Below are 17349 nucleotides of genomic sequence, written 5' to 3'. Positions count from 1 at the left end.
GGTCTACGAAGATAGTAATATGAAGGTAAGCTTCGGTCAGGTCCACCGACGTGAGGAAGTCGCCTTTTCTGACTTTCTGCAGGATGGTGTGCAGGGAATGCATTTTGAACCGCCAGTAGACAATATGGCAGTTCAACGATTTTAGATCCAAAATTGCTCTCCATCCCCCGGAATTTTTTGGTAACACAAATAGGCAGGAATAAAAACCCTGTCCTTCCTGATGGGGAGGAACTGATTGGATAGCCCGGATCTCCAACATGTGATGAATGGCTTGTTCCATCAGTGACCTCTTGCGAGGACACCGAGAGATCGGGCACGGCTCGAAGTATTCCTGGGGGATGGTCAGGAATTCCAGCATGAGGCCGAATATGACAGTTTTGAGTACCAAATTGTCTGTTGTGGTCTCTTCCCAGAGGTGGGCAAAGAACGCCAGGCGGCCTCCGATCGGAAGAGAGTCCAGATAGTCATTTTCGACAAGAAAATTGGTGTCTGTTTCCTCCACGGTAAGACTTCTTGGGAGGGAAACGCTGTGTGTTTCTGTTAGATCTGTCCTGGTGAGATCCCTGTCTGGGAGTGTAAGATTGACGTTGCAGACTGGAGAAGGAAGTACCCCCGTCCACTGGCCGAAAGGGTGACCTCCTATCGTAGGGAGCGGGGTGACTGTCTTTTTTCTTATAGATGGATGAAAGGACCTTGCGCTTGTCTTTAGATTCCTTGGGGTACGGATCCAAAGGGGTACCAAATAATTGGGTGCCACTGAAGGGGGAAGCTGCCAGGCGCCACTTGGTATGGACATCCACCAGCCATGGCTTGAGCCAAAGCAGACGCCTGGCAGCACTGAGAGAAGAATCAGCCACAAATTCAACAGCTGCCCTAATCTTGTTGAAGTCCCTATGTGATCTAGTGTCAGTAGGAGCAATGCGCTCCTAAAGTTGCTCAATCCAGACTAGGGCTGCTCTAGAGAAAAAGGAAGTGGCCATGGAGTCCCTAACAGCCCAGGCCTCAGTGTGATAGTTTTTGACTAAGGTTTGATCTGACCTTTTCTCCTCAGGGGTTCCAGAGACCACTGTAGGGGATGACAGGGCTGCAACCGGTGCATCCACTGGGGGGGGGGGGGGTCTTGAAGAATTTGGTGAGTTCCGGTGCAATGTTGTAGAGATGTTTGTCGAAGTTGGTTGGCTGTGGACCCGTGCCCGACTCCCACTGTTTCTGGATCACGTTCAGGAAGATCTTGGGAACAGGGATCACCTTCTTTTCCACAGTAGATTCGGTGAATGGGGTACTGGGACTCTCAATTGTAGCTGGTTCTGTCGGTTTCTCTTGTGAAGTAGAAGCTGAAGCAGAAGATGGTAAGTTAGCAGCTTTAATGGCTTTAAGTAGAAGGGACTTAAAGCGATCGGTTTTGAATAATCCAGCAAAGGCCGGGGCATCCGGGGTGACCACCTCATCATCAGACAGGTCTGAATCCCACAAGTTATCTTGCTCCCCACCAACTGAAGCCTGAGAGTTAGAAGCAGAGGGATCAGGTTGTTGCAGAAGATTTATGCTTGTGGCTATATGATGGAGCAGGTTGGGGGCGCTGTTGTAGGCCAGCAGCCATGACCTGTTTAATGGTTTCAGCAATGATGGTTGCCATATCTGTAGGAGAGGTGTACATGGCTTGGGGAATCCCAGAACCATGCGCAACAGGGAGGGCAGCCTGTTCAAAGGTGTGTTCCCTATTGAGAGGGACATTAAAGAAATTGCCTCTGTTTTCAGGCTCTATAGAAGAGGAGGAGAAGACAGTTCCCCATCTGAATCAGCCATAAAAAGGCAAGGGCCCATGGGAGGCAAGACAGGTGGAGCTGGGGAGGCCACTTGAGGATCCTCCGGGGGAGGAGGAGAGGGTTGGGCAGTTAGAATTTGTTGCTGTTTCTGGGCCCTTTGAAACCCCTTCTCAACAGCCTTCTGCCTGCGCTCTTCTGCCCTGGTAGTCGCTTTAGACACCTTGGGGCTTACCCCTGAGGAAGAAGCCTCTTTGGCTTGCCACTTCCTACTGCTCTTTGCCCCAGATGGCCCTGCCTCCTCTAATCCTTTATCTGCAGCCACAGCTTGGTCAGCCATATCACCCGACATAAATCCAAATCACAATAAAGATAGGCAACGGTCTCACCCATTTGCTGGCCAGGCACTTCTAATCCGGTCCACCTGAGATGATTCTGGGTTGTTGGGCACTTGTATCGACTGCTGCAGGGTTCACGCCTTTTTTAAACTGTCCAAAATGGCTCACTTTTTTTCTCTGAGGCTTTTCCAAGCCTCAAAATGGATGCCGCTATCTTCGCGGGCTTTTCCAACCCGCAAAATGGCCGCCGACACTCTTAGTGGCCGGGTGATCCACTGAATGGTCGACCTCTCCTGGAACCGTTGTGTGCGAAAGGGCCGGTCGCACGTCCCTCAGAGTGCCCAGAGTCAAGGAGCGCTGCGGGGAAACAGCTCCGGAGCCATGGCTCGTGAGCTGGCCGATCTGACTGCAAGGCAGGCTTCCTGAGTGAACTCGTGGCCGCAGGCAGTCAGACGACTGAAGAGAGGCAGTCAGAAAGCAGTTTTGAATTTCCCTCCAATTTGGTCAGAAGAAAAAAATTCAATTCAAGGAAAAATATTTTTTTAAAAAATTGCCAATTAAAGTTATAAAGTTAAAATTTGGAGGAGAGATCAATTCTCACAGCCAATCGTGGTTGGACTGAGTATGAACTGAGGAGCTACAAGGGCCCAATGATATCATAAGTGTAGACTCAGTGCAATTGATTACTGGACGGAGCAAACCCAGTCTGGCTGCTGTCTCCACGATCACAGGAAAATCGTGAGTTCTCATCCTGCCTTAGGTACAAATCCAGCTACATGATCTTGAGGTAAACTCTATCACCCCTTGGAAGCAGGCAGTGATAAACCACTTCTGAAATCTTGCCAGGAAAACTGCAGGGGCTTGTTCAGGTAATTGTCAGGAGTCAAGACTGACTTGAATGCCCTCAAAAATCAATCAATCAATCAATCAAAACTATCCCTTTCTTCTTATTTACAGTATAATTAATTTGTGACATTTTAATCTTCATTTCTTTTCTTTTCAACCTATTCAATTCTTGGTAGCATCTTCCCTCTCTTTCTCTTGAGTTCTCCGAGTTCCCCAACTTTCCAGTTATTTTCCATTTAAGGAAAGGTCAAATTAACATTTGCTTTGATGGAGTACATCTAATTTATCATTGCATTGCGACCACATACAAATTTGCCTTTCCACTTACCTCCTTGTAAGAAATCCATTCATATGGCTGATTTGGTTTCCTTACACCCAAACAAGGTCCATTGTCTGTAGAGATTTAAAGTTCAAAATGTTAAATAAAATTTAAAAATAAGTAAAATGAAGCACCGAGCAACATTCAATGACTAAACACCTCAGTTCTGGATTTTTATATTAGAATACTAAAATTCAAATTCATGTTGCTAGATTCCACTTCCCAGAGAATTGATATGCAGGATTCATAAGTTATCTAACTTCAAATGTTAGTTCTCAAGTCCTATGATTTTCAGTTTCAGTATCTAGTGATTGGAACCAGTGTATATGGATGTTCATATCTGGCTAATTGGTATGGCTCCATGAAAGTCCGTAAGATATGCTCCTTCCAGAATTATTCTTCCTTTCCAAATGATCAATACTCACTTGACACATGCATGCCCCTTTGGAAGATATCATAGGCCGTTCTCACATCATCATAATAGTAAACAAATGGCTCATCATTATCAAGTAGTGCAGAGCGTCTGGCATACTCTCCACCCTGTATGAAATGAAGTAAAACCCATATACCTCTGTACAACTTCTGAACAACTTTTTTCTGTGATCATGCACAACAATGTTAATTATCAAATTAGGAAATGTATCAATGAACACAGAGAACACTATGTAAAAATTTGACACACATATGACACATAATACTTTCAATTTGTTTCTAGCCCAGTATTAAGGGAAATCATATACAGCTTGTGTTAAAGTTATATTAAAGCTACAAATCACAATACTTAGCAATAATTTAATTTGACTGCATGTTCTAAATGAATGGAAATGTAAGCTCGAGTGGAATTATTTCTGTTAACTTTTTAAATAGGCTTAACTAATGTAAATTTAAATAGTGTAAATTATTTATTTCCACTATTACTCTTACTCTACTACATGTCTTACATTTTATGCTATTGTAGTGTTAAGCTGCTTTCCCTTTGTTTCTTTTGTTCTTTTACCACTTACCACTTTCAGCCCTAGAAAGGAAACAATGGCGAACCATTTCTGAAATAAATTGCCAAGAATGCTGCAGGGACCTGTCCAGGCAGTCTCTGAGAGTCAGACACGAATGAACAGAAGGAAACATAAATATATACTTCTATGGCCACCTTGAGTTTCATAAAACCTACATCCATATGTTTGTTCCTTCATGTTCCCTCATCCTTGATTTCCTTCTCTGCTTTTCCATTGTTACTTAAATACATCCTCAACATTATTGAATGTTGAGCAATATATTCATAGCTTATATCAAAATACTGAAGGTGGAAGGGAAGAAAAAACAAACATTCCCCATGTTTTTCTGAAACGCTGTAGCAAGTTCAGAAGAAACTTTTGAACCAGGGAATTCCAAATCATAATTTTGGAAACTCTGCCAGTTCCCATTCTGCAAATTACACAATAATTGTCTTTTTCCTATGTTTAGTATACCAGTAATGGGTGAGGTGGAGGTAGAATTACAAAGTTATTAGTCAGAGTCTTCACTGAGAAGTTGGTGTCTGGATGACAACACCAGTAATTGCACACAAACTCTGTTGCAGCTGTTCATCTGAAGAGAAAAAACAAAACCTGGGAGCATCTAGGAACACATTGTACTGCATCTGGCTGGGCAATATTCTTGTTGATTTGGGCATATCATTTCATCCTAGCCAGTGACATGGATTGGCAACCTCTCATTTCACCCATATCTCTAGCAATCTGATGTTTCTAATACATCGCCAAATATATGCACTGCTTACTAAGTTTTGAAAGAGTATCAATTAGCATTAGCCATTACTGTTAAGAAAACTGCTCTGTTAAAAACAATATCATAATTTCAAACCCTGCACAGTACAGGATGGGGAAATGAGAAAGATAGAAAACTTTCTTATTTGCTCTTCTGTAATCAAATAGGATCAGAAGGCTAGGATTTCTGTAACATCAGCGAGTGCACATAATAGAAATTTTGAAAGCATGGCTTCTCATCTGTATACAATATAGAAGAGAAATTGACATCATCACTCCAACTTATTTTTATCTATGAAATACTTTCCATATAAAAATTTGTTTTCGTAGATTATCACGGATGTAGGTATGCTGGTCTTGTTGTATTAGGGTCTTTTCCCGTGTAAGATTCAGATTGTTTTGGCAACGTTTCGGCGAGGTCTCACTCGCCATCTTCAGGCTGGGTTTTGGGCTTAAAGCGTGGTCAGAGCTGCCGTCTTTCTATAAATCTTGGTGGGGTATGTGTGGAGTGCTGGCATTGTTTCAGTAAGTGGAATGATTTGTTGTGTGGTTGTATCATGATTGGTTAATTGGTGTTGGCTGTGTGTCCATTGTTATTTCGTGTTGTAACGGCCTGGGTGGTGGGTGGGGCTCGTTTGAGGATTAGGACTGGTTTCCAGATGTCTGGTAGGTAGGAGGTATCATCATGTTTATTCATGTTGTGGGGGTGTTTCTCTCTTCCGATAGCTTCCATAGTTATTCTCTTATGGAAGTGTTCAGTTTTGGAGATTAACCTGGTTCCTTCAAAATTAATTTCATGTCCTGTAGCTTTAAGGTGCTGGAAAAGGGAGGAAGTTTTTTTTTTCCTAACTGCGTTCTTGTGTTCTGCGATGCATGCATTTATTCTCCTGTTCATTTGTCCTATGTATGTTGCAGGGCAGATATTGCATGGTATTTCGTAGATATATTTCGTAGATGTATTTCGTAAATATTTAGGCTTGAATGCAAAATCTGTCCTGCAACATACATAGGACAAACAAACAGGAGAATTGAGAGAGTGTTGTCATCAGCACCAATCTACCAATCATGATACAATCACACAACCAATCATTCCACTTACTGAAACAACGCTAGCACTCCACACACACCCACCAAGATTTATAGAAAGACGGCAGCTCCGACCACGCTTTAAGTCTAAAACCCAGCCTGAAGATGGCGAGTGAGACCTCGCCGAAACGTTGCCAAGACAATCTCAATCTTACATGGGAAAAGACCCGAATACAATATAATCTCCATATAATTTTAGCTGTAAACAACCTACATTTATAAAGCAACACTTTTAAAATTGTAGCTCATATACCAGCACGGTTATCTCCAATAAGTACATCCTGGTCACTTTTAGCCACTTTGGAAAAATATACAAGCTAGGAATCAATGACAGTTCATGAACTAAGCATCACATGAAGCTGAGACTGTGGACACCAAAATGGAAAGGTTGATCTCCTTTCTTAATGCAGGAAAAAAACATGTTAGGAAATCTCCATTTCCAGGTATTCTTGGTGCCTTAAAGGCAAGACATTATATGTGTCTGTATGCTCTATGAATACCTGGAGGAGAGAATTCTATTCTTGTGTATCTTAGAAATTTGACAGGAGGCCTAGTGTGTAATAATGACTATTTGTTGTTCTAGAAACACAACTTTTTAAGACACCCTTTACCCCCAGCCTCTGCAAACGTTTGTGAAGTTCAAAGCCTCTGGCTGAGAGAGATTAGAAATGCAAATTTACCAAGGTCAGCCAAAATCTGTGGGGTCATGAAGAGTATTGTGAAAGTAAGCAATTTCTATTTTGAACTCTGCACTTGCAAATCAATATTTGGCCAGATCAATTATTTGGAAACTGAGTACCAAGAGATTTCCAGAAAGAACCAGTAGTTAGTTCATCAGAGGAAATACAAATATCTGTTTTGCATTACTAAAAAACAATTAAATATTTAGGCTTGAATGCATTGTTGGAATAGTACTATTGAATGGCTGATCTCAGTGAGACACAAGATGCAATATGTTCCCCATGACAACTGTCCACTAATAGGCTTATATTTCCCAATGATTGTTAATGTTATGCATGTGTAATAATTAGCTTAATGCTATTTGCTTATTTGTGCAAAAATAAAGCTTTGGGTCAAGTACTGTATTTTTCATGAGCTTCAATATGCAATTGGACATTTTTATATGCAAACATCCTTGCTTGAAAAAGAGACTTTATATAGGAAGGTGGCTTCAACATGTATAATAGATCCATCACTAAATCTCATGAAGCTTCAATTAAGTTACCAGCTGCATCTCACTATGAATGTGGCTGTAGAATACCATCCAACTACCAAACATCATGGCCAATGTTTGTCTGAATTAATAGACAAATGTCCTTCTTAGATGGCAAGGCATATGGACTCAGTCAACAGAAGACAGTAAATGGGATTGTATTTTGCCCAGTTGTAAGTGTTTAAATTACACGTCCAGAGTTCTAGAATTCTACTGAAACAAAGAGACCGCCTTCTGCCAATTACCTCCTCTCGACCCATAAGATCCCACAGATTAGGCCTCCTCCGAGTGCCATCTGCCAGCCAGTGTCGGCTGGCAACTACGCGGAGGAGAGCCTTTTCTGTAGCAGCTCCGACCCTCTGGAACGATCTCCCCGTGGAGATTCGTACCCTCACCACCCTTCAGACCTTCCGCACAGCCCTCAAGATCTGGCTATCCCGCCAGGCCTGGGGGTAAAGACCATAGTTTGCCCCCGCCCGAATATTGAATGAATGTTGTTTGATCTTAGTTATACATTGTATTTTTATGTTATTGTATGTCTTCCCCTCCCATAAGTTGTTAGCCGCCCTGAGTCCCCTCAGGGAAAAGGGCGGCCTATAAATAAACGCAACCTAAAGAAAATAATGCAAAGTTCAATCATAGCTCATGACTGCAATAGTCTGAAGAGAGCAGGGGGAACTGTAGCTTAGCCATTCTTTACCAGCTTGACCTTTTCCCCCCAAATCTAGTTATGCTTTAGGAGAAAAAAATGATCACCTAAGGAGTTCAAGACTACATTGTTTAAACTTCAAACGAGAGATGCTTTGAATCGGTGTTGTCCCACAGTTAAGCCTGTCCTTCTACAAACTCTACTGTCCATATTCAACAATACTTTACACTGTAGTATGTTAGTTAGCTGAGAAGATTCAGGTTCTGCTGCTTTCACTAAGCACAAGATCCAAAACAATGTTTCCCAGTGTCAGAGCCCTTTAAGAAGTGTATACTTCAACTCCTAGAATTCCCCAGCCAGCCATGCTGCTTCTTTAAAAATGCTGAGATTGAAAAATACTGATGTATTGTATAGATCTTGAATTGCCCTTTTAAATCATTTTCAAAACATTTTATGTAAATATATTCATTTATCTTAAAACCTTAACCTAAAGCTCTTTTTTGTAAAGACTAACTAAAATTACCATGGCAGACTTTTTTATGAAATAAGTAATCAAAGAAATAGAAATGCATGACTGCTTACCTCTATTTCTACAGATTGCATCGCTAAGTCACATGGCGGTTTCAGTGCTTTAGGTCTTGTGGCATACCAGTAAGTTGTCAGGGCTGCAAAAGCACCAAACCCCATCAGTGTGTTTGTCGGAAGAGTACGTACATACTGCCTTACATCGTCGAGTTCTGGCATTCGCAGATGCCGAAACAATTCATGGGCTTGCATTGTGATAGGCTGCATTTATTCAGTCTGCTGCGATCTATATCTACTGCAATCTGTTGACAAAAAAAGAGGTGACATGAGCCCAATCCCATATGGAATAAATGAAGCCTTCCTCTTCTCTGAGGGAAGGATGTATCTTCCAACAATAAACCAAGTTAGAAACATCTACAGGTAATCCCTGACTTATGACCAGTCACTTAGCGCCCATTTGAAGTTACAATGGACCTCCCCAGAACTACTTACAATCCAGTTTCAAAGTTCCAAGAACCCTCCCCCCCCAAAGTCATGTGGTCACATTTGAGGCACATAATAACCAGTACACATTTACATCTATTTTCAATGTCCTATGGTCACATGACTATGATTTACGGGCTTTTTTTGTCAAAAAGCAGCTTTTACTTCCAGTTTTTGGTAAAAAAAAGTTACTCTCTAAAAAACTTTCTCTCAAGCTCCTTAAAAGCTGCAATGCATTTTCTTTAAACCATGAGCTTAAAGGAGTCCACTGATAATTGGCCTGAAATCCAATATATAAAATTTTTGTATATCTTTTGACACCCTGGCAAAGGAACACTGAAGGAATTTTCTTCTACTTGTCTCTTTAAATCTCCAACTGGGACAAGGAGAAAAAAAAGAGCAAAGATTTTTTAAAATTCTTTTTAAAGTCCTGGTGTGTCTGTTCAGCTTATGTTTCACTCGGCTGCCAAGGTCTCTCCGAACATCAGTCACATGCTCACCCTTACATTTTTTGCCCACTAGGCCAAAGTTTACCAGCAGACAAAATGCATATTTAGCTTTGAGACAAGGTGGGCCAATGGAAACAAGAGTCTGAGGCCATCCCACTGCACACACCACGGAACGTGGCATGCAAAAAAGCAATGTTCATCTCAGAAACACACAACTGGCAGCAACATTCTTAACTGTCCATCAACATCTTATTCTTGGAAAGATCAGATGTAGATGTTATGAAAACAAGGGTACAAAGCCTAACAACTATCTATTTTTCAGAGTTACCTACATGCTAACAGACTCTGAAATCTTTCAGCATTTCTCTCTCTGGACAGGGTCCTGAGATTAAGCTGAGGAGCAGACCTACGCTATGTCACCATATTCACTCATGAGAGTAATTGCAACTAGAATTTACTCAGTTCTTCTGGAACAACCTTTCAGAATCTTCTCATCAATCTGGGATCTTTCTCCTCTGCAATACAAGGATTAAACTGATCTGCTTTGGAATTGTTGGTAAAGATTACAAAATGCGATGCTTTGATCATTCAGAAGCATGGTATATATGTCAATGATTACCAAATCATTACCAATTCTTTATTTCAGGTCAGCAACTCAGACAGAATGAATCATATTAAATAAAAACCTACACAATATGCCATACAGACTAAAATAAAGCACACCAGATAGAAGAGCTGCAATTCTCCTCCCACTATTTAGTTATCAGCAATAGACAGGTTTTATAAGCTATGCAGTGCAGTGGCAAGAGTCCAAGGGTCTGCTAGTAGAAATTGTATTTAAATTTTTTGAGTCCATTCCAGAATTGAAATTACAATAAGTGTCAGGAACTCCTTGCAGATGTCTCAATAAGCAATTAGAATATAACAACCAGTTTGTGTTTCAGTATTACCATTAATGCAAGAGCAAAGCCTTTCCAAATATAGTTTTATGAAATTTTCTCTCCAGCTCTGATGGTATAATATTGAACCATTGTTATGTAAATGCTTCTAAAAATTTGTTGAGAGTTGATTTAGGTACAATGTTGCCTTACAGTGTTCACAGCTGTGTTCCAATTGTAAACTAAGCAAAAGTTTACTATATTCTATAGTACTGTACTATAGAATATAGTACTTACTATAGACTGTAATTCTTTATCACGAATCCTTTAAGAATCACCATTGCCTGATCTTATCCCATAGGCTTGAGTGTGTGTGTGTGTGTGTGTGTGTGTGTGTGTGTATTTACATGAAGAATTGTATTTATCGATTAATGTTAGTTCTGTCAGATTTGGGGCTAAAGTGAATCTTAAGTCAATAGGGTGCATAACTATGCCCTTGTTTCAACTTTTGTAAGTCTTGCTTCCAGCTACTAATGATTAGTAATACAACATGTAAATTTGGATTCTTTCCATTTCCCTGTGTCTTTAATATTCTGAATAAAATATCTTTCTCCTTAGCTTCAAGCTGAATTGTTCCCAAGTTACACCATTTTTGCTAGGTCAGTTAGATTAAACTCCACTGCAATGTGCTTTTTGAGTAATTTCTATGTTCCTCAATGTAACAAAATCCTATTTGCACTAATGCTACTATTTACTGTTTCAACACATATTTCCATACATTAAAGCATCAAGTTGCCTGTGAACCACTTTAAAAATGTGACAATGAAAGATAAGATTTTGCTCAGTCAATTTATTCAGTCTTAAAAAGTTGTACCTTACAAGTATTTCTGCAGGCAAGGCCATTAGATTGGTAAGAAAAGAATTTTAAAAACCCTAAATGTTATCCAACAGGAATACTTTAAAGAACATCAGGTTTTAATTTGAATAGATATGGCTCTTAATTTTTCTATAATCCAATAGTCAAACTTCTTTTTCCAGAGTATCCAGCCAGCACAGCCAGGATCCCAAAAATCCAGTGGGTAATAGGCTATGAAAAACTGGGTAATCTAATCTAATCTAACCTCCTCTTTTAAGATAAACTTCAAACACACAAACACTTCTCTTATACACGTCTTACATACATAAGAAAAGCACACATTAGGTATTGAGCTATATGGCTGTTCTAAAGGGACTATTATGCAGTGTTTTTATTTTCAACCTCTTAAGATTCCACAACAGAGATGTGGATTCATGTGTCTAAGCCAAAATAAAAAGTATATTACGCCTTAGCATTATATGTGAACCAGGTCAATTCCTTCCAATACTGTTGTCCAAGCAGTAAATACCTAAATTCAGGGTGAGACAAACTTTTTGATTATACATTCATAGCTATAACTTTAATTCAACAACTAAATGGATCATTATCCATTTACTCAAACTTTTAGCTTTAGAAACCTGTCGGTGAAAGAGCTATGTACAGGGAGCTCTGACCCTGTCTCGTGTATCTTACTCAGCTAGTCAAATGAATACCATGCTTCCAGCCAAAAAAAAAAGCTCCTTGACACACGCCTAAGTAAAATACTGAATCAGCCAAGATGTGGTCTTTTCAGCTGCGCTCAGCTTAGCAAACCTCATCCAAGTTGACTCCATGTACTCATTCCAAGCTCCTCCTCCTCCTTTTGCCAAGTACAATCATCTATTTACAGAGAGCAGAATGCTCTTCTATTGTCTGCCAGTAGGCAGACATCATTCGAGGGCAACTGCCAACTTCTTCAGTATAGTGTTACCCCAGAGGAGCCAATGGCTTTTCTCCTTCTAGCTCTGCTGATTAAGTTGAAGGGGGGAGGAAGAGTGAAATCTATAGTGACTTGCTTAATCAGGATCATTGTTCTAGAAATCAGCTCCACCCCATGCTAAGTATGACGCTTTTAGCAACCACACTATTCATTCATTACTTTTAGACTGGGGTGAAAGATGTGCCATTCAAATTAATACACAGCATTGCATTAATTCCTCTGCAGTTCTTTCCCCATTTTTAAACTAGTGGAGAGGTTAATCTGAAAAATCTATCTTAAGTTTTGTGGAAGAGTTGACAGACATCAAACTAATTTAAGGAAGTGTCAGCTGAAAGAGGACACTTTCCCATTATTCTTAAATGGCATACTGCAAGACAATTACTTAACAGCCCAATTCTGGGGCATGTCCAGTTTTGCTTAATAACTCAAAAGGAGACATAGACAAGGAAATCTATCAAATGTTATTTTAAAACTACTGCCAAGTCAGTCAAAGGTGATGTGCCAACATGGGGAAAAACAACCTACCAGGTTCTTCTGTCCCTCAGTTTGGAGATCTCATGGACATTGGCCATCTTCTGTTTGATTAGCAGAGGCATTTTTGCTGTTGCCCCAGTGTGAGGATTTTTTTTTTAATGTGGCTAAAGTTACTTTGTCTTGGTTGCCTTAATAAAATTAAAGTATGGAGTTAATTGTGGAGTTAAATATTGCTATGGGTTGGTGACTACTTAAATTGTTTAAATTCATTGATATACTATCAGTTAGCAATAGTAATAGAAACACCTCCCTGCCCCTTCCCACTTATAGCATCAAGCAGGAATGAGTCTAGAAACATTTAAAAAAATTGTGATACTGCACAAAATTTTTAGTGACTGGGTAGAGGCACACATCAGAGCTTACCATTAGTTCCTCTTGTTAAATATAGGAAATATAAAATATGCCCTCCATGTGATCAGTTGTCTATGTAACTTCCTGATGAGGCACTGAGCTGAATTTTAGAGTTAAAAGATACACTGCTGCATAAACTAGTTGGCATCATATTTTAAACTCCTGAAACCTCTAAAAGAAAGCCATTCAGAAAACCCAAAATCACTTTATAGGTTATTTTGGGTATGTTGGTAACATACACTTGAGCAAAATTTCACATCACTAACTCCAGCAAAAAATTTATGAAGCCCTACTTAGCTTTTCAAAGAATTTTTAAACAAAAAACATCTGCTTTTGTTTACTTTCAACTGAGCATTATTATAGTTATGTTGCTGATTGAATTAGACAAACATTAATCCACTTACTAATCAATAAACAACAGCCTGGGTACTTTTCTGTAGTTTCTAAGAAACATTGACCATATTTTAATCAGGGGGCGGTCTACAAGGTTAAAAGAAATTAATGGAACACTTTCCACATTTGCATTCCTTTGTAATTGAAAATAATTATTAAAATAGTATCTTAGCCTATAAAAAGAGCATTATGATGAATTTGCGAAATAAAATATTGCTATAGCTGCAATCAGAGAACTTACTGTATGTATGGATTTCTTTTCTGGATCCATACAATACAGAAGACAGATTCTTGTTGAACCTTTTGAAAACTTCCAAACAGTAGAAATAATTTGATGATTGGACAGCCGAATCCATACAGATGACAAGTTCTTAACTTCTGGATGTATTTAAGCAGAGGATGGATGGCCATCTGTCATAAATGCTTTATTTAGACTTGGATAGACTAATGGTTTAACTGCCCCTTCATATACTATGATTTTATAAATACCACATAACTATAAAATCCATAACTGTAAACAAGCTTTTCCCTCTAAGATTTTGCCTTCATGAAAGCAAGTTTTATTTCTTTGAGGCGGGATTGACAGTACCTAAACTTCAAAAATGAAGTATAATTTACGTTGTTTCACCTTTCTACAGATTCATAACTTAGATCCGACCCAGATTTGTTATCACAGTTTCAAATGTAATACTAAGTCTAACGTGTTGCACCTTAATAAAGAGATTTAAGTGGTTGAGCAAACATCACAATTAATTGCTGGCTCCGCATTGCTTCAGAACAGCAAATAATTAGGCCACAAATTCTGTTCTCAGAAGCCAGTATTTAAGCAGCACTTCATTAAAAGCAAACAAACATGAGTTTCAGAGCATTAGTGTCAAAACCTTGAGAAATTGGTATATTGGAAACCACAAAAAGGCCATTAATATCACCAAACAGACTTGCCTGTAAAGACAACTTCGAGCCAGGCATTAGAGCTTTATATGGTGTATTATTACATTCTTTATCCAAAACTAGAGTTAATGTATAGTACCCATTGTTAATAAAGTTTGATAGCAGTTTTCCCCATGAATAAAGACAGGTTAAAATGTGGGTGACTGTCACTATACTTTGGGATAGCAAATTCCATAAATCAAATGTAGCTGCATGAAAAGTATTTCCTTTCAATCTCTCAACATTGGAGGATTATGGGTTTCAATATTACAAAAAACCCTTTCACTCCATGCATAATTATGCCCATCACTATCCTGTCTCTATTCAGTCTTTTTAAATTCCTAGATGAAATGTGGTTGCCTTCTGCACTTTTGACAGGTGCTCTCTCCTCTCCCTTTCTCTCTCTCCCCACACACAGGGTATGATTATAGCAACAATAAAGATACTGGCAAATTTATTTATATTCTTTTTTAATGATATCCCATGCAGAAGCACAAACATCTTCTGCAACCAAGACTCCATCAAAATGATGACACACACATACAATAACAAAAACTCTGTCTTTACATACTTGCATCTTATGTTTAAAGCAAATGTTTAAATCCTGTTTTGGTATAAAGAGGTCATAACACATGTTTCATCAACCCTTATATCCTTTACAGACTTATGCATTTTTATCTGTAGCATTTTCATCGACAGCAACTGCACACTGTATAGTGCTCAACCACAAACTTAAGATCTTTTTTCTGGATGCTCGTCACCAATTTTGACCCAGTGTGCATTTGTCTATGCTTCATTAAACTGAACCTTATATTGTTTGTAATCTGAATCCCTGATCTCAGAATTTGGAGCTACCTTTTGTTTTATGAAGCACTAATACAAGCACATAGAGATGTTGTTGGTTTAATCTGCCACTGAGAGAATTCATCATGTATTTCTACTCCTTGTTTCTTCTTCTTTGTCCAGCTACTAATCCAGAAGAGGAGCTTTCTCTTTTTTTAACCCCATGACTAGAATCTGGCCATCAAACTAAAATAGCCAAGACCAGACATCATTAATAAATGTTAAATGTGATCTGGCTGTTCCTGAATAGTAGTATCCAATACGGTGATATTTTGAGCGATGGAATAAAAACCCCAGCCTTTTCTCTTGAAGAAGAAAATCCCAATGTTGATAGCTGCAGAAGAAGCAACAGGCTTGGTTAATTATAGCCACATTAGCAGCAGCAGAAACAACAAGAACAAAAGATTCTGCAATCTGCTCCACAGAATATTATCATTTCTGGAACAATTTAATCTCTGGAAATATATAGACAAAGAAAACTCAACATTTTAATTGAAACTCTTAAAAGCAGATATTTTCAGAAGTTTCAAATGGGATGGAAAAAGCAGTGGGAAATAGAGAGGCATTACAAGACATAGTGGATGTCTTGCCTAAGAGTTCATAGGCAAAGTGCCATAACTGCAAATTACCTTGTTACTGCAGGACTGCTCCATCAAACTGATGTGATTTAAACCAGCCAGAGCAATATCCCTTGACAAATTCAGATGGAACGAATTTATAGAAGGGGTGACAGCATTTGACTCAGTCAATCCCACAGGTCTAAATATCAAGTTTTTGAGTGAAAGACCGAGGCATCTTCCAAATGTGGTGGAGGAAAGGCACCCGGATCCCATCTAACAACTCTCCTGTAATCCAAGGTCCCAGTGCAGCATAGGTGCGTTCAACAGAACAAAAGCCAAACCACTTCCACCTCCACGTTGCAAACATTTGTGCCTTTATTATCTCCTCGAAATCCAATAGTCCCAGATAAACCCCCACCCCCCACCCCAAAAGGGGGACTCAAAGGAAAGGAAACCATCGCCGCAAAATAACCCATTTCCTGCCCGTGCTGATAGGCTGCATCCAGCCAATACCGACCTAGAAAAGATCCTATTGCAGTCCTTGCCTGATCCGAGGGGCCAGGGAGAGAAAGCGCCTCTCCAAGCGGCCTAGAGAAGTGGGAGGCCCCACCTTTATGCCCCCCGGCTCCCTGACGCGCGGCTCCTTTCCTTCCCTCGCCCGGCTCCCCGCCCCCTTTTCCGGGCGCAGCCAGAGGCAGCGGTGCAACTGCGGCGCCGGCCGGGCAGGTTAGGCTGGTCGGAAGAATGGAGAAAAGATTAGGGTCCTCCCGGGCAGCCAAGGCGGCATCAGCTAGTGAAGAAGCGGGAAAATCCCCGCTGCCCTCCAGAAGTCGTGGGGAGGGGGCAGCTCCCCGCTTGCTGCATGACAGTCTGGCTGGCTCACCCACCTGCTTTCCTCTTCGTCCTGTCTCCTCCCGGGCACGCTCCCCTGGGCGCAAGTCCACCACTATTTGCAGTCCGAGCGGTGTGCGGCTGGAGCGCCCGGCGCTCCTATTTAAGTCGTCCCTAAAGGGAGGGAAGGTGTATGTGTGTGTGGGGGGGGGGGGGGAGTGGGAAAGAAAACAGCGCACGAAACGGAGGCGGCGCAGCCGAGTGTCTTGCGTAGCGCCAGGCCCGCCTTTCCAGTAAGCGCAGGGACACGAGAGACACTAGGACCAGTTAGAAGCGAAGCGAACCGGTTGGCTTGCGCTACTCGGCGTTCGCACCAATAGGAGGGGAGGAGGAGGGCGAAAAACACGCAATGCCAAGGGCAGTCAATCGCGCGACGCGGCGGAACGTCGGAAGTCAGCCCGGGCGGTCTCGGTCCTAGAGGCGAGGGGCCACCGCACGTGATCTCTCGAGTGCCGGTCCTTTGGGAGAACGCTCGGAATGTCATCGGGGGCCTTCCGATAATTTTGACGGCCTCGGGGCTTGCTGGGGACGGTTTTTCCCGCCCACGTTCAATGAACTAGTCTGGTCCTTGATGGAAAGCGCACGCTGGTGTCCATTGGCAATTCATGACGACGCCAGAAATCAATCCGTTCCCTTCTCTGATCTGTTTTATCGCATCTCTTGTTCTCGAGAAAAGCATGTTGTAGAATTATATGCGTTGGCT

General features: G+C 40.8%; 1 protein-coding gene across 2 annotated transcripts in view; it reads right to left on the bottom strand.

Moving 5' to 3' along the window:
- The window catches only part of ACSL1 (acyl-CoA synthetase long chain family member 1), a 54997-nt gene extending 38197 nt beyond the window's left edge, over positions 1-16800 (bottom strand). For both annotated transcript variants that reach the window (XM_087724528.1, XM_087724529.1), the window contains exons 1-4: positions 16643-16800; positions 8557-8801; positions 3692-3806; positions 3276-3340 (exon numbers count right to left, since the gene is read on the bottom strand). In XM_087724528.1, the coding sequence (XP_087580654.1) occupies positions 3276-3340; positions 3692-3806; positions 8557-8766 (390 nt within the window). In that variant the 5' untranslated portion in view covers positions 8767-8801; positions 16643-16800. The remainder of the gene's footprint in view (positions 1-3275; positions 3341-3691; positions 3807-8556; positions 8802-16642) is intronic.
- Between the last annotated feature and the right edge of the window lie 549 nt (positions 16801-17349).

Source organism: Thamnophis sirtalis, unplaced genomic scaffold, assembly GCF_051295495.1.
Source record: "Thamnophis sirtalis isolate CommonGarterSnake01/CBP01778 unplaced genomic scaffold, rThaSir2_p1.2 scaffold_10, whole genome shotgun sequence".
NCBI lineage: Eukaryota > Metazoa > Chordata > Lepidosauria > Squamata > Natricidae > Thamnophis > Thamnophis sirtalis.
The sequence above is the reverse complement of the archived record's forward strand: the minus strand, read 5'-3'. Positions and strand labels throughout refer to the sequence as shown.